Here is a 27,794-nt window from a genome sequence, read left to right as displayed (position 1 = left end):
TCTCCAGTCCTTCAATCTCAGCCAATGGCATCACCTTCTTCCAGTTATTTATCTTTATTACTCTTTCTATGCAGTCTTCCCTGCTGCTGTTTAGGAACTGGCCACAGATTAACAGGTAATCTTTAAGACAGTAATTTCAGTAGAGTTGTTAGTGGTAGTAGTGATTGCCTGGAAAACTCAGGGTTTCCCAGGAATGAACTGTAGGACAGGAATTTGGTTCCAAAATCACTTCTTGGTGAAAACTTCTCCAATTTACTTAGGATTTTCTTTTTTTCTTTCTTTTCTTTTTTTAAGATTTTATTTATTTATTCATGAAAGACAGAGAGAGAGAGAGAGAGAGAGAGAGAGAGGCAGAGACATAGGCAGAGGAAGGAGCAGGCTCCATGCAGAGAGCCCAGCATGGGACTCGATCCTGGGACTCCAGGATCACGCCCTGAGCTGAAGGCAGGTGCTAAACTGCTGAGCCATCCAGGGACCCCTGGATTTTCTCTTTTATACCATTTCACAAAAAGTACAATTACCCACTTGAATATATATCAATGTAATTTATTCCCTCTTCTGAGTATTGTATTTGCTCTGCTTTCCTACCTTTGCCATATTTATAAACTGGCCAATTTTCCCAAATTGTAACATTTCTTAAGAAGATACCACAAACTCTGGAAAAAAAAACCTTAATGTCACTTTTACTACCTGTGCCTGATGATGGTGTCCTTCTGAGATTGCTTTCTTGAGGAACAGATGACACAGATGGAGACTCTGGCCTCCTGGTTTTTCTCGTAATCTGTGTCCAGGGTGCTGGAGTAGGGTGTCTCCTTTGCCACCCTAACTTTATATTTACTACAAATATAATAAGTGTCCTAATTATTAAGGTGTTACCCATGAGACTTGAGGAGGTTCCACTTTTCCAATATCTGGGTCAATTAACAATCTCCCATTTCAATTTTTTTTATTATTATTTTTTTAATCTTCCCAGTGGTCTGGAGATAACAAGTCCTGGAGGGATACTTCCTCTTCCGTTCCCCACCCCCACAACTTTTTGCAGTTTCCTCCCTTAGGCTCTGGCCGGTTTGGTTACTTTAATCTCGGTATAATGATTCCCTTGGAATGCAGAGACTCCGCATCCTAGTTGAGGAACTGGTAGGTGGACTTTACCCTCCAGGACCCACACCTAGCTTCGGAAGGACGGGGGCAGAAATGAACGTCAGCATTCGCCCCAGACTGCCAGCTGCGTTTAAGATTCCTTTTCAACCCTAAATAGGTACACATTAATATTTGTTAGGAATACTATACAGAGCCCAGCAAGGTAAACTAATCCCTTTTTTACATATCTCAACGGTTAAAATCTTAGGAAGGCAACTTTAATGCTGTTTAATCACAGTCAGCGTAGTTTGCTCAGCACCCCTGACCTGACTACTCTTCTGGGGCCTGAGATCAATTCCTCATCTGAACGGCTCAACTCTACAACGGATTCACAATCTGGGGTTGAGTCCCCTTTTGTTTAGAGCGAGGGTCATTCTTATTCCTTATAAATTTACATCCCCTTTCAATGTAAACTTACACTGATGTTTACCCAGTTTCCATTCATTCAGCAAATTAAGCGCCTCCTGTGTGCTGGTCCCAGTAGCAGGCATTTGGGGAATCAGCGAACGGAACAAGAGATCCTTTCCCTGGTGGAACTTAACGTGGGACGCGAGACAAACGATGAATACGATTTAAAGAATTTAATATGTAATTTGGGAAATGATTAAAAAAAAACAAACCCACAGAGAAAAAGGTATCAGGCTGGACAATGATCTACGGAGGCCAGAGGATTGGGGCTGCGCTGAGGCTGGGGAGAGCTGGGGAGAAGCGACCAGCTGGAGTGCGGGGCTCCGGCGTCCGAGGACCGGGGGGCTCCCCTGCAGAGGACAGCAGACGACCTGGGTCACGCGGGCTAGGTGAGGGCGGAAAGCTGCCTGAACGGAGGAGGAGGGCCGTTCCCCAGCGTGGCCGAGAGGATGCCCAGACTGGGGCTTCCCATCCACACACCGCCCGCCACCGCCCGCCACCGCCCGCCACCGCCCGCCACCGCCCGCCACCGCCCGCCACCGCCCGCCACCGCGCATCACCGCGCCCCCAAGATGGCCTCCCGCGGCCCCTGCCCACGGGCCCACGTGACCCGGCCTGGGACCCCCGCCGCGAGGCCCTACGGCGAGCGCCCCGCCCCTCGCGGGAAGCGGACCAACCCGAGGAAGGGGAAGGCGGGGCGGCGGGGGGGACGGCCCGCGGGGGCGGGGCTCCGGGGGGGAGTAACAGGTAGGTGGGGGAGGGAGCGCGGAGGGCCGCAGGGGAGGGCCCGGGCACAGCCGGTGCAGTGCAGCGGCTGCAGCTCGGCGGCAGCGGGAGCTCGGGCCCCAGCCCCAGCCCCAGCCCCAGTCCCAGCCCCAGCCCCAGCCCCAGCCCCGGCCCCGGCCGGAGCCCGCGAGCGCGGAGCCCGACTGGGGTGAGTGACCACGGAGGGGCGAGGGCACCCAAGAGGCGAGCGGGCCTGGGGGGCAAGGGGCGAGGCGATGTGAGATGCCCTCCTCTGGGCACAGGTGCTGCACTGGAGAGGGGTGGGGGGGTGTCGGTGGGGGGAGCACTGATCTAGGGACCGTGTCGGTGGAGGGCACTTGAGATCAAGGCTACTCTTCGGACAGGAAAGCGTCTTGGGGCCAGGTTATCGCTGGAGGTCAGACGCCCGTCCCAGGGACAGAATTTCTCTCGGAGACCGCAGTGCTAGGGGGAAGGAGTTAGTTTCAGCTGGGCGAGGGGGGCTGCTGCCTGAGGGCAGAGACATGGGGGGGAAGGCGTCCAGGGGGGCTGCTGCTGCGTGAGGCTCAGACATCAGGGGGAAGGTGTCCAGGGCTGCTGCCCTGAGGTCCCGTGCCCGCCCCCCCCCCCCCCCCCCCCCCGTTCTGAGCTGGCGCTGACACCTGCTTTCAGGCTCTGAGATGTCCCCGAGTTGTGGTATCTTGCTCTAACGATTCACCTATAGGTGAAGAGACTGAGGGGCAGAACAAGTAGGCACCCCCATCGCTTTGAAACTATTTAAACCTTTCAGTTTCTGTCTGCCTTTGCTTTGATACCTGGGAGAATTTTCCCTTCTTCCTCTTGAGAGAGTGCTCTCCAAGACAGGGATATGAGGAAGTAGAGATCCCTAGGCCTAGAAATGTGTGAAAATACTTTCTAATGAGACCTCTTTCTGGGGCTAATGTCAAACCCCCTCTCCCCAAGCACACATGCCTCCTTCTGTGGTTCTAGAATGGGGCCATTGGGTGAGGTTTGGGAGTGTAACCAACTTCCTTGAAGCCTCCCAGGAGATCCCCATTACTCCTTGAAACCCCACAAGGCATCCCCAACCGCCTGACCATGATGGCTGTCAGACTGGCAGTAGGCACCGGTTGTGTGGGAAATAGACAGGACTCCCTTGGAGACCACAGGACTAGGGGAGCTAGCACCTCTAGGTCTCCAGGTTGGATGAGAGCTGCGCATTGGGGCTGAGACAAGACTTCTGAGGCAGATTTCCTTGCCTTAGGCACATAAGGAACCAGAGCCAGTCTTAGCTTGGCCCCTTTGATCCCCTGCCTGACGAAAGTGGTTGTAATTGGGAATTAATTAGCAACCGCTATGTTGTGCTATGTTGTCCGCAGGCTGCCTACGCGTGCCTCTGCACCTCTTCTTTCATCCTTGATACTTAGGAGTGGGGGACTGGCCCTACAAGACTGCTAATCCAGAGATTTGCCTGACCCTAAGAGGATTCTAGCTTCCCAGAACACTTTCTTCTTTCCCCAGGCTGACTTGCATGCTATCAGCCCTGTGGGAGGTGAAGAGAAGGTAGGGCTGCTTCTCTTCGTGCCAAGGAGGTGAGAACTGAGGGCCAGGGAGTTGGCCTAGGCAAGTGTGGGATGCAACTGGGGAAACTTGAGAGGGAGGGGTAGGGGACACAGAGTCTTCCTGTCACCTGCTGGCCTGTCACTCACCAGGTTCTTTTCCCTTCTGTTCCTCCCTGTTCCTCTCCACCTTCTGCCTCCTCCCTCAGGGCCTTGGCCTTGGCATCTCGGCTGGACAGTCCTTGCCCATGGTTTTGCCCCCTGCCTCTTCTGTACTGTGGAATTTCTCTGGTGTGCTTTATGAGCTGCCACTGGAGTCTCCCTGGCCCTCCCCTTCCCCTTGCCTCTCAAACCAGTCCAGCCAGTTTGCAGGGCCCAGTTTGTCATTGTGTTTTTTTCCTCCACTGGCTAAGCTGCTCTAGTCTGGCTCTCAGGTTTCTGCTTTTTTCAGTGGACTGGGCCAGGAGTCCACTTGGAGTGTTTTTGTTTTTTGTTTTTTGTTTTTTTTTTTAATCCATGGGGAACCATCTTGTCTTTGTAACTCTTTCTGAGAAAATAGCCAACTGATCAAGGTCACTGAACTGTCCTTTTCTATTTTAACCATTTACTTCCCTTGTTACCTCTGAAGAGTCTAATTTCTATACCTCTCATTCTTCCATTTTCTAAATCTGCTGATTATGTGGCATCTAGCCCTGCTAATATCAGTTCTTCCTCTGCACATCCCAAACCACCCCACCCTAACTTTCTGCCACCCCACCCCCACTTTCTGCTAGAAGCCCAGGGACTGTCACTCCCAGTTGGAAGCCAGATGCTTATGGCTGGGTCAGAGGTGACGGAATTGGGGCAGGGCAGGCTAATAATTAACCCAGGGAAAAGTGGCTGCCTGATACAGGTGCGCAGTATCCTTCCTCTCCCTACAGGCAGGAATGGCAAGAGGCAGACAGATGAAGTTAAATTAACTTGTGGCCTGGGCTCTTCCTAGAGCATAGTTGGTGAGGAGTGCCCTGGTTGCCTGCCAGAGGAGGGAAGAGCAGGAGCAGGCTGTGAGAGCGAAGCTTCAGTACTCCAAGTTTCCTGGCACTAGGGCGCTGTTTACCTGCCTCTGGGGCTTATGCAAGACCTTGGAGCTGCACCCCAGGCCACGCCCCACTGTCCTCTGTAACTAAAGGCGGATAGGTTTCGGGTTTTCCATGTTGAATCATTTAGAGCCCTGCTTCCCGACTCACCCCAAAGATCACTTCAACCCTCCTTCCACCTTCCCACCTGTTCTGGGACTACCGTTCCCTTGGAAATTAGGGAGTCATTGGGACTTGGGGAGCACGTTCAGCCCTACCTCTGAACAACTTGGTGTCCTTGGGTGAGTGAGGGGCTATACACTCTGCTGGGCCTAGCCTGGGAGCTCCTTGACCTGAATCTGGAAGATCAGTAGATGTACTGACAGAGTAGAGCTGTATTATGAATAAATCATGTGACTTCAGAGAGCTGGCAGTCTAGGCACATGGTTCTAAAGTTATGAATGGGGCAGAAGAGATGTCTAGTTATGAGAGCAAATGATAAATGGCTGTGAGGGATCACTGGGTAAATCTCACCACTGCTGTGCAAGTCTGCCTTGGTTCAGGATACAACCTTTAACAAATATTTATTGATGCATGCTGTGTCACCAGCCGTGGGGCCACAGGAGTCAGCTGAGAGCTGTGTTCTTTGCCCTCTGGGAGTTTATAATCTAGTAGGAGAGACAGACAGGAAACAGTCATCACTCTGATAAATATATAAAAATAAACTGTGGCAGAGGCACACAACTCTTGATCTTGGGATTGTAAATTCCCCACATTGGGTGTAGAGATTACTTAAAAATGAAATCTTTTTAAAAAAATAATAAACTGAGGCAAATTCATTGAAGGACAAGTGTAGAGCATATAACATGGTTTTGACCTAGTTTGTGGGAGAAGGTCTTTGAGAAAGGCTCTAAGGAAGTGACATCCTTCTGTGAAGGACTTGAAATAAGGAAGGTCCTGTTGAAAGGAACAGCATGTATGCAGGATAATGTTTGTCGTCAGCTTTGTAACAGACATAGTCATGCTGCTAGGTATGTTTCATGTTTCATATCTTGTCGTGTTTGCCCCCTCCTTTTTAAGAGATTTTATTTATTTGAGAGAGAGAGAGAGGGAAAAAAAGTGAGTGAGTAGGAGGGAGAGGGAGAGAGAATCTGAAGCAAACACCATGCTGAATGCCGAGCCGAACATGGGGCTCGATCCTATGACCGAGAGATCATGACCTGAGCTGAAACCAAGAGTCTGATGCTTAGCTGATTGAGCCACCCAGGGGCTCCTGTTTTCCCTCTTTTTATTAAAGTGGGACCTAAGTAAATTAAATGCAAGAATCTGAAGTGCGGAACATGATAAAATTTTTACAGCTGAATATGCATGTAATTATTATTGTCTAATTCTCACAGATAATACCTTTTGAGGTATTATCATTATACTTATTTTACAGATGAGGAAATTGAGGCTCAGAAAAGTTGTGATTGCGCAAGGTTGTATATATCTAATGAAGAGCAGGGCTAGGTTCCTTTTTTACTGGATGAGTGGTTTGGATAACTGATCCCTTTGCCTCAGAGCTTCTTTGTTGATCCATTCTCTTACCATTCTAACAAAGGACCCTGCCAACCAATTATCCTTTTGTTTGGAGTATCTAAGGTTGGTTAAAGTCCTCCCCAATGTTGGAATGGTGGAAGGACAGGGATCCTTTAGTTCAGAGTGGGCTTGGAGGTGTTCGTGAACCTCTTGAGAGTCTGTGGTAAAACAGTCTGTGGACTGTTTCTTGGGGGGCAGTAGTGGGGGTGGGTGCATTACTTTCATCAGTCTCTCAAATGGAGTCTCTCGAACCAAAAAGAAGAACCATTGCCAATAAGGGCTCCTCCCTCCGGGTTCCTTTTTCTGGAGTGGAAGGGCTGAGAATGCTAGGAATGTTCTTCCCACCAACCCCATTCTCACCTGGAGCAGGGCCACTCCCATCCCCTCTCACCTTCCTAGCAAGTCTATAGCCTCTGAAGGGGGCCTTGCCAAATTTTCTTGGCCCAGAGCTCCACTGGGAGATTGAACTGGGTATGTTTGTGTGTCTGTCTGGCTCATTGGATGCTCCTCCTCCAGGTTGGTGCTAGGCTGTGGTGGAGATTAGTTGCAGGGCTGGGGAAGCTGGAGTTTTTATTTGCTTCAAGGAGAACCTGCCCTTCCCAGTTCTTGGAGCCAGAACATACCTGGAATATATTCCATTTGCCAACCCTAATCTTAGGCTAACACCAGCTGGAGGAGTTGGCCTGTGGGTGGTCCTGGATCTGGCCTTCAGGTGGGACAAGTCTGCCTGTCCTAGGACCTCTTAGGCTGACACTCTTTTCCATGTTATTTAAAATTTTTTTGAATAAGCAATACATCTACATGGTTCCAGATTTAAAAGGGACAGAAGATGCACAATAGAAAGGTAGTTACTCTCCCCTGCCTGTCCTTAGCCCTTAGTTCCCCCAAGCGGCATCACTGCTATCCTCCCAGAAATGGGATGGCATACCTTTGGGGGGGGGGTCTTCTGTATTTTAAATGCGCTCTGGGAGTAGAGGGCTGCTTTTCTTCATTGGGATAGATATGTTAGGTGGGGTTTGGGTTCTGCCTTGATTGGGTTTGGAGGAGGCACACCGTAGTATATGTGTATGTGTGAAAATCAAACAAAATCATTAAACTCTTGACAAAGCCTAGGACTGTATAAGAAGAAATGGATTCTTCTAAGTCAATGGGTCTCAAAATCTGGACCAGCAGCATCAGTATCACCTGGGAACTTGTTAGAAATGCAAATACAGACCTACTGAATCAGAAACTATGGTGATAAGGTCCAGTTGTCTTGTGTTTTCATAGGCCCTTGAGGTATTTCTGCTGCTCAAATAAAATATGAAGACCACTGTTCTATGTAGAAGGAATGACAAGGCAATAAGCCACACAAAAGCCAAACAGGTGGAGGTTTCTGGGTTTCTACTACCAGTCTCTCAGCTTTAACTGTTTTCTTAAATTTCTAGGATCCCTCCCATTCATGGAGCAGGCATCCACCATGGCTGAGCCCCGGGGCCCTGTAGACCATGGAGTCCAGATTCGCTTCATCACAGAGCCAGTGGGTAATGCAGAGATGGACACCCTGCGTCGTGGTGGACGACGTCCTGCTAAGGATGCTAGAGCCAATACCTATGGAGTCGCTGTGCGTGTGCAGGGCATTGCTGGGCAGCCCTTTGTGGTGCTCAACAGTGGGGAGCAAGGCAATGACTCCTTTGGGGTCCAGATCAAGGGGACCAACAACAGAGGGCCTCCAGGCTCTGACTCTGAACTCCCTGAAAGCACCTACTCTCATGCCAAGGAATTTCCTGCCCGCTCACAGGGCAGCATGTCTGATGAGGAGCTTGGGGCCCATTGGAATGGAAGGCTACTCCGATCCCAGTCCCAGGCCTCACTGAAAGGCCCTGCCCCTGTGAGTCCGAGCACCAGGAGCACTAGTCTGCTGCAGCTGGCCCCTGAAGTAGCTTCCCCAGGGAGCACTATTGACACTGCTCCCCTGTCTTCAGTGGACTCACTCATCAACAAGTTTGATAGTCGCCAAGGGGGGCAGGCCCGGGGCCGGACTGGCCGGCGCATGCGGACACTGCCCCCTGAACAACGCAAGCGGAGCCAAAGCCTGGACAACCGGCTCCCACGGGATACCCTTGATGAACGAGAACATCAGTTTCCTACCCATTGGACTCCTAGCACAAAGCATGACAGCCACATGGGCAACTCCAAACAGTCATCCCAGAATCAGGGCCCTCTTGGTGGATTTAGCTGTTCCCGTCAGACCCAGGACTGGGTTCTTCAGAGTTTTGAGGAGCCACGGGGGAGAGCCTGGGACCCTGGCATGCTACAGGTCAGACCTCATTCCTCTGTGGGATCCAATAGCCCTGGGACCCCTTGCCAATTTAAATAACTTGAGGCAGAAAGTTTCAACTTTTGTCCTCCACTTTATCCATCTACTTCATAGGTGGTATTCATGTGTACAAGATACTTCCATGGAAGGATCCCTGGGTGGCTCAGCGGTATAGAGTCTGCCTTTTGGCCCAGGGCATGATCCTGGAGACCCGGGATTGAGTCCCACATCGGGCTCCCAGCATGGAGCCTGCTTCTCCCTCTGCCTGTGTCTCTGCCTCTCTCTCTCTCTCTCTGTGTCTATCATGAATAAATAAATAAAATATTTTTTTTTAAAAAAGATACTTCCATGGAAATGGAACTAACGATGAAATCTGCCTTCACAGCATGAGAGTTACTTGTTACAGCTCTGAATCATGTTACTAGCATTTGCTAGGTCTGTAGCATAAGTAAGACAGCCCTGGTAAGATGAACAGCTTCTGGTGCTCTTGTCAGGAGTCTCCTACTTTGTCTCCCACTCAGGAGTTTAAGTGAGTGGGGAATGACTTCTTGGAGACAAAGTTAAGCCTGTTTATTTACAAATTCTAGTATGTTAACTGTCGTTAGTAATAAGTAACTTGTCCCAGAGCTCACAGCTAGTTGAAATCTGCTTGTCAAATAGAATGTGGCTTGCAGCAACAGTGAGAGATGTAGGGATGCCTGGGTGACTCAGTGGTTGAGTGTCTGTCTTCAGCTCCAGGCTTCCTGCATGGAGCCTGCTTTTCCCTCTGCCTATGTCTCTGCCTCTCTCTCTTTCTCTGTCTCTCATGAATAAATAAATAAAATCTTAAAAAAAAATAGTGAGAGGTGTACCCTGCTAGGACCTCTCCTGGGCCTGCTGCTCAGGCCTCAGCGGTGTTGCCTCTTTTCCCCCACTTGAAGCTTGTTCAGCATGCTTGGAAGGCCTTGTCTCCTACCTACTGTTTCTGCGCTATCTGAACTCCACACACGCTTCTGACTTAATCTTCCTATTTCTTGGATTTATGTTTTGCAGTTCAAATCAACTCCAGACCTTCTCCGAGACCAGCAGGAGACGGCCCCACCGGGCAGTGTGGACCATGTGAAGGCCACTATCTATAGCATCCTGAGGGAGGGGTGAGTGGGGGCCCTCTCAACAGCACAGTCACACGCCTCCCTTCTTTTCCTCCTAGCTTCATTCCCTATCTTCCCTGACTTTAGCTCTTCCTTCCCTCATCTCTGCTACCTCTTCCCTCCCTTAGCCTTTGTTTCTAACCTTTTATTCTCCAGAAGCTCAGAAACCGAAACCTCTGTGAGGAGGAAGGTCAATTTGGTGCTGGAACAGATGCAGCCTCTGGTGGTGAGTGGCCATCTCCTGGTGGGAGCAGGAGGCAGGGTTGGGCCTCTGGGGTCTGGGGTCTGAATGTTGACCCATTCCTTCCCACCCTGTCTCTGGCAGATGACTTCTGGATCTGCTAAGGCCCTGACTGGGCAGAGTGAGCTCAGCCAAAAAGTGGAGGAGCTACAGCAGAAACTGGATGAGGAGTTGAAGGTGAGGGGAGATTGGAGGAGCAGGAGGCATACAGGACACGGGAGAAACTGTGGCCTCGGCTGCACTTCTAAGCAATGGGATGCACACTTGTATGTTCTGTGACACAGGGACAAGAGCGTGTGCTGGTCCCACCAAGGACTTCTTGGGTTTTCTGGAGCATGGGGAGAAGAGCACATTCATCGGGGCTCTGACCTCTTCCATTCATTTCCTTTGGAAGTTTTTGTCCTGGCTTTGTGCTCACTGGTTGCGGATGCCTCGAGCACATAGCAACCTCAGTCCTTTTCACTGGTGTCATGATGATGGCAGTACCATCATTAATTGAGTATATGTACTTAATTTATTTGAGAGAGCATGAGTGGGGGAAGGGGCAGAGGCAAAGGGAGAGGCAGACTCCCCGTTGAGTGGGGAGCCAATCCCAGGACCCCGAGATCATAACCATGACCTGAGCCGGAATCAGATGCTTAACCACCTGAGCCCCTAGATGCTCCTATTGAGTATGCTTCCTGTAGCAGGTGCTCTCTGGGAATATGTAGTAATTATGGTGTTCTAGTAAAGTAGGTGTTGTGGGCCCTTTCATGATGAGAAAACTGAAGATCAGAGAGGTTAAGTGATTGCTTAAGGTAGTAAGTCACAGAGAAGGAATTTTAAAATTCAGATCAGCCTTATGCTAAAGTCTATGAACTTCCTTTTAAAAAACATAACCGTGGGGCACCTGAGTGGCTTGGTTGGTTGAGCACCTGACTTTTTTTTTTCTTTTAAAGATTTATTTATTTATTCATGAGCAACACAGAGAGAGACAGAGACAGAGATACAGGCAGAGGGAGAAGCAGGCTCCCTGTGGGAAGCCTGATCTGAGACTTGATCCCAGGACCTCGGAATCATGACCTGAGCCAAAGGCAGACACTCAATCACTGAGCCACCCAGACGCCCCGAGTGTCTGACTTCTGATTTCAGCTCAGTTCATGGTCTCAGAGTTGTGGGATTGAGTCCTGTGTTGGGCTCTGTGCTGGGCATGAAACCTGCTTGGGATTCTCCCTCTGCCCTTCCTCCCAACCTCTCTCTCTCTCTCTCTCTCTGTCTGTCTAAAAAAATAAAATAAGATAAATAAAATAGTTTAAAAAAGTACTGCTCCCACCTCTCACAGTATTGTCTTACATGTAGTTGTTACTCAGTACATGTCGAATTGTAACTCCTCTTATTTCCTAGAAAGCAGTATAGTGTACCAGTTAAGTAGTCAGCTGTGGAGTGAAACTGAGTTCAAATCCTGGTAACTGTTGGCTGTGTCCGTTTCGTGGGCATGTCCATTACATGTTCTAAGCCACTATTTCTTTAACTGTAAAGTGGGGATGATAATTGTACTATGTTATTTATCTGTGGTTGTGTAATGAATTACCTCAAAACCTAGCAGTTTGGAGCAGTTTGAAGCAGTCATCTCCTGGTGTCTTGAGGGCTCAGAATCTGGAAGCAGCTTAGCTGTTACGAGTTTCCAGTCAAGGTATTGGCTGGGACTGTAGTCATTAGAAGACAGTGGGTGTTAGCTGGAGGCCTCATTCCCTTGCTGTGTGGACCTCCTCATGGGGCTGCTTGAGTGTCTGCACGTTATGGCAGCTACCTTCCCCAAGGGTGAATGATCCCAGAGAGAAGGTAAGGAGGAAGCCGCAGTGCCTTTTTAGGACTAGTCACTGGAGTTCCTTATGTTTGTTAGAAGAGTCCTTAAGTCCAGCCCATACTCAAGGGGAGAGGCTTTACCCTTTGAAAGGAATGTCAAAGAATTAGTGGACATACTTTAAACCATCACAAGTCCCCAGGCTTGTTAAGAGGATTACATCGCAAATAAGAAACACCGGGTCCATAGTACAGTGCCTGTCATGTAGTAAGTATCAGTAAACGTTAGACATTTGCATCACTCCTGGTCCGAGAGGCTTTCCCTACTCTCCACCTGTTTTACTCTGCCTGCCTTTTCCAGAAGCGGCCGAAGCTAGAGTCATCTCGGCTTGGGCTGGAGCGGCAGCTGCAGGAGAAGGCAGAAGAGTGCAGCCAACTGCAGGAGCTGCTGGAAAGGAGAAAGGGCGAGGCCCAGCAGAGCACCAAAGAGTGAGTACAGCTAATGGTGTGCATGGGGCTGCTTGGGGACCAAGGCCAGGGTTGGAAGTACCCCCTGGGTGAGACATGGAAAGGTATCTCTAGAAGCTAGAAGGGGCAGACAGAGATAGTTTAAAGATAGGACCTTTCTCTCTTTACTTTCTCTATTGGTGATGATGATAGTGCCTAAGTTGGGTTACCTGGATTTGCCTCTCTACTTTAGGCTCTAAATCTGCAAAATAGGTTAATCATAGTTCTTACCTCACAGGATTGTTCATTCAGCATGTATTTTTGCAGTCAATACTGTGTGGCAGGCACTGATCTAGATTCCAATGAACCATTCAGATGAAGAGCACTGTTCTCTAGAAGCATAGTTTCTACCCAGGGCTGGGGGGAGCCAGACAGTAGTAAATAATGAACACATCAGGTAAGAAAATTTGTAGCATGTGAGAAGGTGATAAGTAGAGTAGGTCAAAGCAGATCAGAGGGCCAAGAGTGGAGGAGCAGGTTCCAGTATTAAAGTGGTCAGGGGAGGCCTCCTTAAGATTTGAACAGAGAATTGAAGGAGGTTGAAATGGATGAATGTGTGTAAAGTGTTTAGAAAACTGCTTGACATGTGGCACGTGATGATATTATCTATTAATAACTATTAGGCTTCAGAACATGAAGCTCCTTGTGGACCAGAGTGAAAGGGTACGATGTGGGCTGGAGGCCCAGGTGAAGGAGCTGCAGGACAAGCTGAAACAGGCCCAGGAGCCTGAGCCTGCTAAGGAGGCGCTCATGAAGGTAGGCAGTAGGATGGCTCCTGTGGCCTCTGTTTTCTTTCAGTAGAGCACCCTCAAGTCTGCTCATCTCCAGTGTCCCCAGGGTATGTACAGTATGCAACTGATTATGGGTACCCCTTAATGTGCTTTCAGACATATTTGATAGTGGGGTGGGGTTAGAACCCAGAACAGGGGGCATCTTAGAGGGCAGAGAGCACCTTGTGCTGAGTCTAACAGGTATGAAGTGCTCAATACATATTTTTGATGGACTAAGTGAATGAACAGACAGGCAGATCTGAATAAAGTTCCTCTGTTCTTTCACCTTCATTTCCCCAGGACCTGTTAGAGGCCCGAGAGCTTCTGGAAGAGGTCTTAGAGGGGAAGCAGAGGATGGAGGAGCACCTGAGACTGCGGGAGCGGGAGCTGACAGCCCTGAAGGGGGCCCTGAAGGAGGAGGTGGCCTCCCGTGACCAGGAGGTGGAACATGTCCGGCAGCAGTGCCAGCGAGATGCAGAGCAACTTCGCCGGAGTATACAGGATGCAACCCAGGCATGTGACCAGAGCAGGGGCTGTCAGAAGAGGGCATCCCCTAAGAAGAGGCTTGAGGTCTCTTGGTATTTTGTGACTTTCCTGGTCGTAACTGGAATTCCCTCTAAAAGACACACATGAGATGTATTGAGAACCTTGGCCAGAAGACCTACAAGGTCTCCTTATACAAGGGCAGAGAGAGGGAATGCAGGCGAGGAGCACCATGATAAATAAATAGGGGAGGCTTCCTGTAAATGACAGCAGGGGCGGGGGTGGGAGTGGGGGTGGGGGTGGAGCTGTAACCTGGGGAGAGCTTTCTGCTAGCATTGCACCCAGCATCACTGGGCTATTATGGTGTGTAGCCGGTGTGATGCCTTCTGGGCCTGATCCTCCCCTTCCACACTTCTACTTTGGTCTGAAGTGCGTTCTTCCCTCGGAGCCTCCTGGCCCCCAACTGCCTCCTTCCCTAGGACCATGCTGCATTAGAGGTGGAGAGGCAGAAAATGTCAACCCTGGTGCGGGAGCTGCAGAGGGAGCTGGAGGAGACCTCAGAGGAGACAGGGCATTGGCAGAGCATGTTTCAGAAGAACAAGGATGAACTTAGAGCCACTAAGCAGGAGTAAGGACTTTGCCTCTCTCCCAGGAATGCTTATCTGGGATTCCTATATCCTGCTTCTTTTCTACCCATGCTGTGCCCTTTACTCTGCCGAGAGTGGGTGCTGAGGGTGGGTGCCGTCCATTGGCTTTTGGGAAGGTGGTTTGCATTGTCCTGCTAACCTCTGCCAGGAAGGTGGCCTGACCTTGTTCCCTTTCCCTTTGCATTCACCTGGCTGGATTCAGACTCCTGCAGCTGCGGATGGAGAAGGAGGAGATAGAAGAGGAGCTTGGGGAGAAGATAGAGGTCTTACAAAGGGAATTAGGGCAGGCCCGCGCCGATGCTGCAGATACTCGCCAAATGGAGGAGCTTAAGAAGGTACTTGGAGGGACACCTGGCTGACTCAGTCAGTAAGCATGAGACTCTTGATCTCAGGGTTGTAGTTTGAGCCTCATGTTGGGTGTGGAGATTACTTAAAAAAAAAAAAAAAGAAAAAAAAAAAGAGGGCAGCCCTGGTGGCACAGTGGTTTAGTGCTGCCTGCAGCCCAGGGTGTGATCCTGGGGACCCTGGATCAAGTCCCACGTTGGGCTCTGTGCATGGGGCCTGCTTCTCCCTCTGCCTGTGTCTCTGCCACCCTCTCACTCTCTGTGTCTATCATGAATAAATAAAATAAAATCTTAAAAAGAAAAAAAGAACCTTTAAAAAAAAAAAAGAAAGTACTTGGAGTTGGGGCATGGAAGGGCAGGTTGGGGTGATGGGCACTGACCTCGCCTACCCATGAGGGCCTCCACACTGTGTGGCTGCCTCCTGTGTTTGGTTTTCAGGACCCACCTTGCCTGCTCAGCCATCTCTCTCCCCAACACATTCTGATGCAGTTGGGCTCTCATCGAGTATACATGTTTCTAATGGAAAGGACTTCTGGTTGGGTTCTAGCCAGAGGCTGCTGGCTGCCTCCCAAGAAACCTCATGGGGAGCAGCATTTAGATGGATTTGTGAAATTCCAGCGTCATTTTTGCAAGCTTGGAATTTGGTCTGCACAGGGAGAGCTGATCTGTTGGAAGAGGCTAGAAGTGGGATTGGGGGGCTTAAGGGGAGCGGGCAGGGGGATGGGCTCATTAACTACGTCTATGAAACAAACATTTACAGTTAGAATGCCATTTTATTAACTTGTGCAAGCGTCATCACACAGACTGGAATATTTGCATTGGCTCAGCCAGCTGACCTACTTGGGAAGCCAAATCTAATTCAAGGGCTGCTTATAGAATCTAGAGGTAGGGAATTCAATATTATATCATACATGGATGTTTTATAAATGACAAGGTCATCAAATTGAAGTGAATACAAATAATTTCTTCATGTTCCTGGTATTAGTTTATGAAGGACAAGAAAGCAATTCATTATTTTTGATGATTTAGAAACTTAGAAAATATTTTTGTTAGTATAGGGAACTGGCATTTATGGCCTCCCGAGGATCCTTCTAGGTTTACAGTTCTTTGATTCATTATGCTGGATATGTAGTTGGTGCCCATTTAACGAGTATTAATTAATCAGTGTGTGTTAATCATGCCTTTACCATAACACTGCCTACTTGTAATCAAGGTAATCATATTTATTAAATGAGTAAAGAAGTATAGCTCTAAGTGATGATTTTCCAGATAAATAAAAGTCCAAGCTTATGCCAAATACTTGGTGGAGAAAAATGTAATAAGTGTTAACCAAATATACTTTAAGTGATTGTGAAATGAAAAGTGCTCTTAAATTTTTACTACGTTAATATGAAGTTAACAGATACCAAGGATAGTCTGAAGTCTGTTTGCTCTATTAGTTGACATAACAAACTTGCACATTCCTCTGGACAATCTCAGTGATTTATTATGTGAGATGAAGCTTAAAAGCTAAAAAGTAATACTAGTGCTTCATTTATCTCACATATGCAGTGTATTTAATCAAGTACTCACTCAAACAACATACACATGAGAAAAATATTCCCCATCCAATGTAGACCCCATGAGGTGCTGTTTTTTCCTCTATAGTTAGTTTTGTTAGTGTCATATGTTGAAAACTCAAAAAATATAAACTTTCAGCCTAATTATGGTATTTTCTGAATTTCAGAAGTAGCTAATAGCTAAAGAACTAGAACCAGAGGTCATATTTTAATTTTTAAAAAGATTTTTATTTTTACACCCAATGCGGGGCTCAAACTCACAACCCCAAGATTAAGAGTCACACGCTCTACTGACTAAGCCAGCTAGGCGCCCCAATATTTTAACTTTTTAAAAAAAGAAATAAGAGAAGCACCACTATATATTGTGTAATATGTTTTGATTTTCAACATATTTTGTTTTTGAAATAACCAATCCTATTTTATCCAAACCCTCATCTACTCTCACTGCGTGTGATTTCTTTTTTATGGGACATTTATTTCACATGCCATAGAATTTACCCTTTTATTTTATTTTTATTTTAAAGATTTTTTTACTGGGGCACCTGGGCAGTTCAGTGGTTGGGCATCTGCCTTTGGCTCAGGGCATGATCCTGGGGTCCTGGGATTGAGTCCCATATAGGGCTCCCAATGGAGAGCCTGCTTCTCCCTTTGGTGTCTATGCCTCTCTCTCTGTGTCTCTTGTGAATAAATAAATAAAATCTTTAAAAAAAAAGATTTTTTTACTTTATTTGAGAGCCAGCGAGAGTATGAATGGGGGTGTAGATTCCCCACTGAGCAGGAAGCCCAATGCAGGGCTCCATCCTAGGACCCTGGGATCATGACCTGAACCAAAAGCAGATGCTTAACCCACTGAGCCACCTAGGTGCCCCAAAGTCACCCTTTTAAAGTGTACAATTTAGTGGTGTTTAGTATATACACAAAGTTATACAACCATCATCACTATTTAATTACAGAACATTTTCATCACCCCAAAAAAGAACCCCATCTGCATTAGCAGTCACTTTTCCCAGCTGTTTGCAACCACTAATCTACTTTCTGACTCTATGCATTTACCTGTTCTGCGCATTTCCTATAATTGGACTCCTATAACATATGGCCTTGTATGTCTGGTTTCTTTCACCTAGCATAATCTTTTTTAAGGCTTCCCAATGTTGTAGCAAGTATCAGGACTTCATTATCTTTTAGGGCCGAGTAATATTCTATATGGATATATCATATTTTGTTTCTCTGTTTACCAATCGATGGACATTTGGGTCACTACTGTATTTTAGCTCTCATGAATAATGCTGCTGTGGACATTCGAGTGAACATGTTTTTTGAGAACATGTTTTCAGTACTCTTGAATATGTGTCTGGGGATGGAATTCATATGGTCTATGATTAACTTTTTGAGAAACTGTCAGACCATTTGCCCAAGTAGCCACACCATCTTTTGTTTCCCCAGCAGCGTAGGAGAGTTCCAGTTGCTGCGCAGTCTGATGGCCCTGGCTGCCTCCCGGTGCCTTGCCACTTTCCCCTTTTCCTTCTAGGAGCTGCGCCAGACACAGAAGGAACTTAAGGAACTGAAGGAAGAGCAGCAGAACCAGGAGGTGGCTGGGCGTCACCGGGAGCGGGAATTGGAGAAGCAGCTAAAGGTTGAAGCTGATCGAGGCCAGGGATTGGAACAGCAGAACCTCCAGCTACAAAAAACCCTCCAGCAACTGAGACAGGACTGTGAAGAGGCTTCCAAGGCAAGGGGAGTGGGCCCGGGGCTTAGGAGGTGGAGTCTGAGGGGTCTGGAGGGCCGAGGAGCCAGAGGGCATGGAAAATGACCTATCATGGGTATGTACAGACCAGACCCTTGTCCTAGGTGTGTGGTTAAAGTAGCCAGGGTTTGGCAGAGAGGGGATGGCAGGGCTGAACCTGCTGATACCCACTTCCTCTGCAGGGGTGGGATCCTCAGGGGCACTACCACTGTTGTGGGCTCTCTTCGGGGTGGCTTCCCTGATACGGTTGGTGACCTGGAGCCCCAGGGTCTGAGCTGCCACTCCCTGAACTGGCCGCAGGCTCAGGTGGCAGCAGAGGCAGAGGTGGCGGTGCTGGGGCAGCGACGGGCAGCAGTGGAAGTGACGCTTCGGGAGACCCAGGAGGAGAATGACGAGTTCCGACGGCGTATCCTGGGTCTGGAACAGCAGCTGAAGGAGGCCCGAGGCCTGGCAGAGGGCGGGGAAGTGGCAGAGGCAAGGCTTCGGGACAAGGTGCAGCGGCTAGAGGTCAGTGCCCTGTGCACATCATTGGCTTCCCCCTGGCCCTCCTTCTCACCCCTGGCTCAATACTCTCCAGCTAAATCCTCAGCTATCAGTTTTGTTTTGTCCCCGGTGTGCTTCTATTTGCCTTCCCAATGCAATGATAAACTTGGGCTTATTTCCTAGAGTGTGCTTTGTTGCAAACGTCTTGCCCCTTGTGCTGGTATTTTTGTCTCTTATCCCCCACCCTATGCCTGTTCTTTGTCTTGATTTCTTTGCTAGTCCTTTGGAGCCTGTTTTCACTGCCTACCTTTTTCATAGCTCGCTCTTCTTCCCTTCCATCTACTCCCCTCCAAATGACTTCTGTCTCCCCTCTCCCAGGCAGAGAAACAGCGGCTCGAAGAGGCCCTGAATGCCGCTCAGGAAGAGGAGGGGAGCCTGGCAGCTGCCAAGCGGGCACTGGAGGCCCGGCTGGAGGAGGCCCAGCGGGGGTTGGCCCGCCTAGGGCAGGAGCAGCTAGCACTAAACCGGGCCCTAGAGGAGGAGGGGAAGCAGCGGGAGGCGCTCCGGCGGAGCAAGGCTGAGCTGGAGGAACAGAAGCGCTTGCTGGACAAGACTGTGTGCCAGCTCAACAAGGAGGTGGGGCATGGGGTGGCCTGGCTCTTAGGAGGAGGCCTAGCTCTTAATGAAGCTTACGTTGGGGGAGGGGGATAGGGTCGGGGTCAGAATGTGTGGTGTTTGCTTTCCTCAAGTTAATTGCTGGGGAGGCAGAATCTTTAGAGAGGGGTGTCCTTCCTACTACTCCTCAGTGTTCTTGTCCACCCCGATATCCCATCCATGGTGGTCTTGATCCTTGGGGAGTGTTTCCTGGTATTCTTCCTTACGTGTCTGTAAGACCTGAACACAGGAATCTTTATTACTAGAATTTTCTGTTTGGGGTAGGGAAAGGAAGTGTCTAGGATCTCTTCCTAGATGTCTTTAAGACTTAAACACAGGATTTTTGTGGGTGAAATTTTATATTTGAGGGAGGGCAAAGAGAAAGGAAAAAAAGGAAATAAATTGCATTTTTTTCAGGTAAGTTCTCCTCCTAATCTCTTTTTAAAGCTAGAGCAAACATACATATTTTGTCAGTTCTAAAATGCACATTGCCATCATCTCCAGAGTTGACTTGTGCCTTATGACTGACAGTGTGTTACAGTTCAGTTGACAGGTTTGTTTCTTTTTTTTTATGGTACATCTTCCAATCATTGGCATCTTGGGTTTGTTGAAATTTGGTCATTTAAGGTTTACTTTGTATCAGACACAGTTATAAGTAGTTTACATAATTAATATAATTCTCACAAACAATCTTGTGATGTAGGTACCATTATCTTCCCATTTTACAGATGGGGAACTAAGACCCAGAGAGGATAAGTAACTTGCCTGTGGCCACATAGCTAATAAGTGGTAGAGTCAGGATTTGAACCCAGGCCATATGTGTATTATTACTTGCCATACTAGGGACCTAGGCCTAGGGGAGAGCTGGGGAGGGTGGCTTCAGCAGTAAGAAGAATCTGGGGAGTCTGGGCTTAGAGGAGGGACGGGAGGGGGGTCTGGGTTTAGAGGAAGGACGAGAGTATAGTGCTAAAAAGGCTCTTTTCATCCCAGCTGGAGCAGATTGGGAACGATTCTAAGCAGGCTCTGCAGCAGCTCCAGGCCCAGCTGGAGGATTACAAGGAGAAGGCCCGGCGGGAGGTGGCGGATGCCCAGCGTCAGGCCAAGGAATGGGCCACTGAGGCTGAGAAGAACTCAGGGGGCCTGAGCCGGCTTCAGGAGGAGGTAGGAGCAGAAGTGGCAGGGGGTAGGAACCCTTCCAACGTCCTTGGTTTGATGGTCACTGCCTCTTTTTTTTTTTTTTTTAAGATTTTATTTATTTGAGAGAGAGTATAAATAAAATATTTAAAAAAAAAATCCTAGGGACTCCTGGGTGGCTTAGTCATTTAAGTGGCTGCCTTAGACTCAGGTCATGATCCTGGAGTCCTGGTATCAAGTCCCACATCTGGCTCCCTCTTCTAAATCTGGCTTCCTCATCGGTAGGGTATCTGCTTCTCCCTCTGCCCTGCCCCCCTGCTCATGCTCTCTCTCTCTCTCTCTGTCTGTCTCTCTCTGTCTCTCACCCTCTCAAATAAATAAATAAAATCTTGGGACGCCTGGGTGGCTCAGCGGTTGAGCATCTGCCTTCAGCTCAGGGCGTGATCCTGGAGTCCCGGGATCGAGTCCTATATCGGGCTCCCTGCATGGAGTCTGCCTTTCCCTCTGCCTATGTTTCTGCCTCTCTTTCCATGTCTCTCATGAATAAATAAATAAAATCTTTAATAAATAAATAAATAAATAAAATCTTTAAAATAATTTGAAAATCTCAACACTGCAATGTTAGTGGAAATATGGTAACAGAACCGAGGCATGTCTGACACAGAGTAGGTGCTTTAAATATGATGGCTAGTTTTAATGCTTCACAATCTTTATTTATTAAAAGAATTTTTTAATAAAGGTTTTATTTATTTAATCATGAGAGACATAGAGAGAGAGGCAGAGACACAGGCAGAGGGAGAAGCAGGCTCGCTGCGTGGAGCCTGATACAGGACTCTGTCCCAGGATCCTGGGACCATACTCTGAGCTAAAGGCAGATGCTCAACCACTGAGCCACCCACGTGTCGCTCACAATCTTTTACAGTAACAACTTGTTATAATTTTGTTTTGTGATTACATAAACCCACCCTTTTTTTTAATGTTCATCCCTTTTTGTTAAGAAAAAAAAAGTCCCAGTACCCAGCCTGTAGCCCATATCACTTAAATCATATCTCCTAGGGCTAGGACCTGGGATCTGTTGTCTAAAATCTCCTTAAGTGATTCTATGATTCTAGTTTGTGTAGGGCATTCTAAAGCAATAAAGAAAATGGACTAAGAGCTCCTGCCTGCTAGATAGGATGCTGCCTGATTCCTGAATTGTTGAATAAAGCTAGCTAGATCTTCAAAGAGAAGACAATGGACTAAACCTCAGCCAGCCTTTTATTATTACCGTGCTCTGGTGATTTAAAGATCATCAGTGAGGAAACATTGCTCCCCACCGGACAGACTGTACCCCCCACCCCCACCCCCAGCTCTCATCAGTTGCATTCTCCCTTCCACTCAGACTCAGAGGCTCCGGCAGGCCCTGCAGGCATCCCAGGCTGACCGGGACACAGCAAGGTTGGATAAAGAGCTGCTGGCCCAGCGACTGCAGGGCCTGGAGCAAGAGGCAGAGAACAAGAAGCGCTCCCAGGATGACAGGACCCGGCAGCTAAAGGGTCTTGAGGTGACAGCACAGGGAGTGGTGGGGGAGGGGCGCAGGTGGGACTTCTGTGGGGGAAGGGAGCTGGACACTCCAAGCCCCCTTTCTATGCTAGGTACCCAAAGCAGGTGGCCCACAGCTGATGGATTTTGTTTGAGCGCAGTACTTTCAATGACTCTGAATCAATTGCCAACGTTTAGAAATTTATACGTGTCATTTATATATTCTGATTTCTGGTTCCTTTTGTACATTTGGAAAATATAGTAACACTGAGCTTCTAATCCTGAGCTGTCTGCATGGCAGCAGTTGGCTGGAGCTGAGCAGTGGCCTCTCCCCTTTGGAGTGAATAATGGTCTTCAGTTTGCTATATTTGGCAGTAATAATATAATAATAACAGTGACAAAAGCAGCATCAAACGCTTACATGTTATGCCATCTGCCAGGCACTGGAGACTCATTTAATCCTGAGAATAACTCTGTGGAATAGGTAGTCTTTTCTCCATTTTATAGACTAGGAAAACTGACACACAGAGAGGTTAAACACCTTGACCATGGCTCTTCTGCTAGGAAGTGGTAGGTCTGATTTTCAGACCCAGACAGTGTGTCTCCAAGAGACCATACCCTTGGTCTCTCTCCATGGGACTGCCTGGCTTGAGTGCACTTCCTTCATCTGAATCCTGGCGCTTCGGGTTCTGACTCTCTCCAGCTCAGCTTTGGCTTAGGCACTTTGGCTTCTAACTGTTTTCCCATTAGGGAAATAGGGCTGCCCCACTGAGGAATAGATTCTGGGGCAGAGACCAGAGGAGGCATCACCACCCTTTCCTCAGTGCCACGCCTGGTCAGCAGAGGGTGCTAGCTTCCATGGTGGCTCCAGGCAGGGGCACACACCAGCTGGTTATGGGGACATGTGAGACAGAAAGGTCTGTGGAGGCTAGGAGGAGGGTCCTGGTTGGGGGTTAGCATTCTGGTGTCCAGCGTGTGGGGCAGAATTAACCTGTTGTTCCCATGCCACAGGAAAAAGTCTCACGGCTGGAAGCAGAGTTAGATGAGGAGAGGAGTACCGTGGAGCTGCTGACAGAGCGTGTGACTCGTGGCCGGGACCAGGTGAGTCCTTTCTTACCCTTCCCCTGTGCCCACCCCTGACTGCAATACCTTTCAAAAATGCCTCCAACCTCCCATGCTTTGTAATCTGGAGAATTCTGGCTGCTGAATCTGTGCATGGCTTGTGCTACTTCAGGGTCTCTCTGCTTCGGGCCAGGTGGAAAGAAGCCAGGGTTTTGAGTGGAACAAGAAATCCTGGTAGCTTGGGATACTCTGACCTGAGCCCAGGCTGCTTCCCTTCGGAAGGGATGCTAGTTCCTGGTGAGATGGAGGAGGCCCTGTTTCGATTCTGTGGCTCTTCCCATTTGACTAAGCTGTGATTTTTTAGTTGCCTAAGAATTGCTGGGATTCAGAAGGCATCCTACTGTTTACTCTCTGTCTCATGTGGTTTACCTGGCTGGTTCATTATTAGCCCTCCCCAAATCTGACCCCTCTCATCTGTCCCTACTAGGTAGACCAGCTGAGGTCAGAGCTCATGCAGGAGAGGTCTGCTCGACAGGACCTGGAGTGTGACAAAATCTCCCTAGAGAGACAGGTGAGCAGAGGAGTGAGGAGTCTTGGGGATAGACCCTCAGAGGCAGGTGGAATGACCATAGGAGGGATCTCCAGAAGTGGAGCGTGACCATGAAGACTTTCTGTCCCTCTCAGAACAAGGACTTGAAGAGCCGATTGGCCAGCTCAGAAGGCTTCCAGAAGCCCAGTGCCAGCCTCTCTCAGCTTGAATCCCAGAATCAGGAGTTGCAGGAGCGGCTGCAGGCTGAAGAGAGGTGATGTGAGCCCATCCTCCCTCTCTCCCTCTGGCCTTTTCTTCTCTGAGGTTTCCTCCATCTTGCATGTCAGACATGGCCAACCTAGCCTGATTATTAGGGGGAATCTTTTCTTTTGGGAAAGAGCAGAAGGGGTTGCAGAACTTCTGGAATGTGAATGACCTCTTATCTCTCTGGTTCTTTGGATCTGCCCTGGATCCTCCCTATTGTGACAGGACTGAGAGGAGTTCATGGAAGCTGGAGGGGGCCAAGTAGGGTTTCCTTTAGAAATGGAGATAGCCATAGACATCCCCCCTATCACACCTTCTTAGGGAGAAGACGGTCCTTCAGTCCACCAACCGAAAACTGGAGCGGAGGGTTAAAGAGCTGTCCATCCAAATTGATGATGAGCGGCAGCATGTCAATGACCAGAAGGACCAGGTAAGAATGATAGCCAGGCCAAGCAACCATATGGTAAGCATATACTGTGCTTTTGCTTAAAGGCCAAGGGAGACCCCATCTCATAGGTATTTCCAGCTTCTGCTGTCCTTGTATAAGGTCAGAGACTAGATGGGAGGCACTGGATTAGAGCAGGCATAGTGCATTGAGTGTCATGATGTGGTAGGTTCTCTTTCTAAGTGTTATATGTGTATGAGCTCATTTAACCCCCAAAACCAGCCTGTGAAGTTAGGGAACTTGCCCGTGGTCATGACATATTTCTGGGGCAACGATCCCTTGTCAAAATAGCTATGGGGGAGGGTCCCAGTCCATGGTAGCAGCAGATGCTTTTCTAATGTGGGGTTTTGGTATCCTGCCCAGCTAAGCCTGAGGGTGAAGGCTTTGAAGCGGCAGGTGGATGAAGCAGAAGAGGAGATTGAGCGACTGGATGGCCTGAGGAAGAAGGCCCAGCGTGAGCTGGAAGAGCAACATGAGGTCAATGAACAGCTCCAGGCCCGGATCAAAACCCTAGAGAAGGACTCCTGGTATGGGCTGCTTTTCTGCCCCCCTGCTCAATCAGGATGGTTATGCAAGAAGGGAATGAGCTCTCCTGCACTGAATAGGGAAGAGGATCTCTGAGATGGGACTCTGCAGTCCCTCCTTCCTGGCTGCAAGCCTTCATGATTATTCTTTAGTAGTTCAGCCCCCAATCTATATCCCATCTCCCCAGATCTCAGATTGGTGGGGGATCTTGTGAGTACCTTGAGGCCTTAGAACAACTGGGAGTTTCCTTAGCGTGAAAAGCATGATTGTCTGAATCTTTCTGTCTCCTTCCCTTACAAGTATTCCTCTCTCTGACTCAGGCGCAAAGCCTCCCGTTCAGCTGCTGAGTCAGCCCAGCGAGAAGGGCTGAGCTCGGATGAGGAGTTTGACAGTGTCTACGACCCTTCTTCCATTGCATCGCTGCTTACGGAGAGCAACCTGCAGACCAGCTCCTGTTAGCTTAGGTCCACAGAGGACTAGAAACTGCACTTGAGGCCTGCCCTGGCCAGGCCTGCTCTGCCCTGCCAAGCCTCAGATTCCTCATTCCTGGAGGGGGACTCGATTATTCAGCCCTAAGACCGGGAGGGGTGTGAGTGATGATGGTAAAAAAGGCATCAGCATGAAGCTGGTAGACAGGCTTGCCTCTGGAGGAGTGGGTATTTTAGGCCAACTGAGCCCTTCCCTTAAGTGCTGATCCTCCTTCTCCTCCCTCATAACAATAGGATGACCAGCATATAGGCCAAGGGGGATTGAGCAGGATAGGAAGGGATAGACATTGCCACATACATAAAGCTTTATTTCTTTAGCCCTTACCTCTCAGGCTCAGGGAAATACCTTTGTGATTTTGCTCCCTTGACTCCTGCAACCTGTTTTCCTCTCACTCTGGAGCAAGGTAAAGAGAACATTATGGGTAATGGACACACTGGTGTGGCTCTATCCGCTTGGATGCTCCTCTTTGCACAGTCATGAGACGCATATGGTAGTCTCTGTTCCTTTCCACTCATATATTTTGCCCCAAAGCCAGAGGATCCAAGGGGTCTGTTCTCCCCCTCCCATCTTCACCATTCCTACCTTCCTTCTTTCCTTTTGGTGCCTTAGTCAGGGTGAGGAGATAAGGATGCTCTTCTTATCTCTGTACCTGCACATTCATACCTCTCCAAGGACCAGCCTGTCCCCAACCAGGGCCCTCAGCTTTTCCTGCTGCCCCAGTCTAAAGAGAGCTACTGGTTCCTCGGCTGAAGAGCCCTTGGGGGAGGGACTTTGGTAGGACCATGATAAAGTGGTGGGCTTGGTTCTGCTCAGGGTCTCTATCTTTCCTCCTCTTCCTCTGTGACAATGGATGTGTTTGTTTATAAGGGGGTTGCATCTGGGAACCCTGATAACTGTCTTCATGAGTCTGAAAAGCAAAAGTCTTCCTTGTGGCTTCTCTGACCCAGATGTGCCTAACCTCAGTAGGGAACCAGGGGACCCTTATTATCTCAGGAGCTTGGACTTGATACGGGGCTTCTTTCTTGGTAGAAATGGGAAGAGGCAATGGAGGATTTATTCCTCCCTTGGGTTTTGGGGAGAGCCAAGCCCTGTTGGGGAGGGAGTAAGGGAGATTATTTACCTCTCTTATTTCCTAAGCAGGCTCTGTAAGGAGCCCGGGTGAGGAAGAAGGCTGTTTTCACCAATGACTTGTAATTTCATGATTAAAAAAAAAAAAAATCTATTCTGCAAATTATTTTCTCCCAAACCAACCTACCCTTGATTTTATTTTAAATAAAATATTAAAATTATATATCTATACTGAAATCCTTAAATTCTCATTCTTTTCCCTCACTTGTTTTGAGATCTGCTCTACAAAGAAACCATTTTTACTATAGAACTTAGAGGCTGAAGCTGGGGTTTTCTTTACCTCACTTTTTAGAGGGCCTTTACAACAGATTAGATGGAACCTAGGGAACCTGTGTTTATAGCACCTCCATTCTCTCCTAAACAACCATCTGGGAATAGAAAGGCCAGTAAATGCTGTCTCTGAGGATTAAAGGAGATAGACCAGAACTGGATTTTATGCTCTTGGGACACAGGGATATCCCCAGCATTCACCTCCCAGGTATAGACATTCATTCCTATCTGGTATGGGACCCAGTTCCTACCTGGGAGGTAGCAAAATTTCTGTCATTCCTGCTCTTGTGTTGCCTTGAAGAGAAAGCTAGCTGTTTGTTCATCAGAGCCTATTGCCAGATTCAGGGGCACTGCCCACTCAAGAGTGGGTCAGACCATCTGCCTGCTTTCCAGGTGGACCACAGCCCAGTGGAACAGCCAATCTGCAGAGAAAGGCAGGGTTGGAAGAGACTCCATCCTTGGCTCTCCTGTAAGACTTTAAAATGCTAATCTGGGTTTGGGGAGCAGATGCTATTGGAAATTGAGGCTCATCCTTTCTCAAGAATACACAATCCTTCTAAGGCAACGTGTCCCGCCTCTCCTAACCATATAAGGGCAACTTTGATATAATAGCTTCTACATAACAAGCCCCACCCAGAGCCAAGCTGGCTTTGACTTTGGCCTGGGCCTCCTGCCAGGGCAGGGCACCTGCCAGACTGGCTTAGGCCAGTCTGAGTAAGTTGGCCTCTGGTGCCTGCATTTCTACCGTGATGGAGGAAAGTTTTGCTCAGTTCCACAAAAGTGGCCTATATATAGGGAGAGGAGAATGTATGGAAGCTTTTTTCCAACTTGTCCTCTCAGGGGCAGGCAGGGTAATTCTCTCTCACCGACAGTGACGTTGGAGTTGAAAAGGTAGCAGTAAGATTAACGAAGAATATTTGAGATGCAAGCATATGGGCTAGGCAAAATCTCGGTTAAGCACCCTCAGGTAGCCTCATAAACACCTTTACGTTTCTGAGAGCGAGCCGACCGGCGAGTCCGGACGCTCCCGGTCACGCCCACCCGCTCCTCGGCTCGCTCTCATTGGCGGGAGGCACTCTGGGGGCGTGTCCAGCCGGCAGTCCCGCCCCCGACGCGTCTATACAAGGGGGCGGTTCCACGCGCGCCCGCCTAGAAGGCGCCGGACGGCGGGGCAGAGGGTAGGTTCGTGTGCTGCGACCCTCGCGGGAGTAAGATGAACGGGACGCGGAGCTGGTGCACCTTGGTGGACGTGCACCCGGAGGGCCCGACCGCGGTAAGAGCTGCCGCACTGCCTCCCCCG

At 48.9% G+C, this 27,794-nt stretch overlaps 2 protein-coding genes across 7 annotated transcripts in view; both read left to right on the top strand.

Annotated features, from left to right (window-relative positions):
- Window positions 1-2,331: 2,331 nt before the first annotated feature.
- Window positions 2,332-26,401, top strand: CGN (cingulin). Of its 4 annotated transcripts, XM_072766517.1 has the most exons (22): window positions 2,353-2,482; window positions 3,672-3,884; window positions 7,912-8,783; window positions 9,816-9,916; window positions 10,070-10,139; window positions 10,239-10,331; window positions 12,298-12,425; window positions 13,067-13,199; window positions 13,514-13,726; window positions 14,176-14,324; window positions 14,546-14,678; window positions 17,775-17,975; window positions 18,291-18,497; window positions 18,852-19,109; window positions 20,118-20,288; window positions 21,643-21,804; window positions 22,794-22,883; window positions 23,332-23,415; window positions 23,529-23,647; window positions 23,959-24,067; window positions 24,446-24,609; window positions 24,928-26,401. In XM_072766517.1, the coding sequence occupies exons 3-22, from the start codon at window positions 7,926-7,928 to the stop codon at window positions 25,064-25,066; spliced, it is 3,582 nt and encodes a 1,193-aa protein (XP_072622618.1). In that variant the 5' UTR covers window positions 2,353-2,482; window positions 3,672-3,884; window positions 7,912-7,925; the 3' UTR covers window positions 25,067-26,401. The 4 variants fall into 4 exon arrangements, with proteins under 4 accessions (XP_025838819.1, XP_072622618.1, XP_072622617.1 ...); XM_025983034.2 differs by lacking the exon at window positions 3,672-3,884 and having other exon boundaries at window positions 2,332-2,482; XM_072766516.1 differs by lacking the exons at window positions 2,353-2,482; window positions 3,672-3,884 and adding an exon at window positions 2,558-2,576.
- A 785-nt stretch (window positions 26,402-27,186) lies between these two features.
- The window catches only part of TUFT1 (tuftelin 1), a 47,165-nt gene continuing 46,557 nt past the window's right edge, over window positions 27,187-27,794 (top strand). The window contains exon 1 of one of the 3 annotated variants that reach the window (XM_072766513.1): window positions 27,187-27,767. In XM_072766513.1, the coding sequence (XP_072622614.1) occupies window positions 27,708-27,767 (60 nt within the window). In that variant the 5' untranslated portion in view covers window positions 27,187-27,707. The remainder of the gene's footprint in view (window positions 27,768-27,794) is intronic. The other 2 variants (XM_025983067.2, XM_072766514.1) reach the window with 2 other exon arrangements.

Source organism: Vulpes vulpes, chromosome 8 (assembly GCF_048418805.1).
Source record: "Vulpes vulpes isolate BD-2025 chromosome 8, VulVul3, whole genome shotgun sequence".
NCBI classification, from domain to species: Eukaryota; Metazoa; Chordata; class Mammalia; order Carnivora; family Canidae; genus Vulpes; species Vulpes vulpes.
The sequence above is the reverse complement of the archived record's forward strand: the minus strand, read 5'-3'. Positions and strand labels throughout refer to the sequence as shown.

What these genes read in the sequence shown, in the direction of transcription:
- CGN (XM_025983034.2), top strand. Translation starts at nt 7,926, where the DNA reads ATGGAGCAGGCATCCACCATGGCTGAGCCCCGGGGCCCTGTAGACCAT. An exon ending in TGAGCCGGCTTCAGGAGGAG is followed by an intron (nt 20,289 to 21,642) that starts GTAGGAGCAGAA and finishes CCTTCCACTCAG; the next exon opens with ACTCAGAGGCTCCGGCAGGC. An exon ending in TCAATGACCAGAAGGACCAG is followed by an intron (nt 24,068 to 24,445) that starts GTAAGAATGATA and finishes TATCCTGCCCAG; the next exon opens with CTAAGCCTGAGGGTGAAGGC.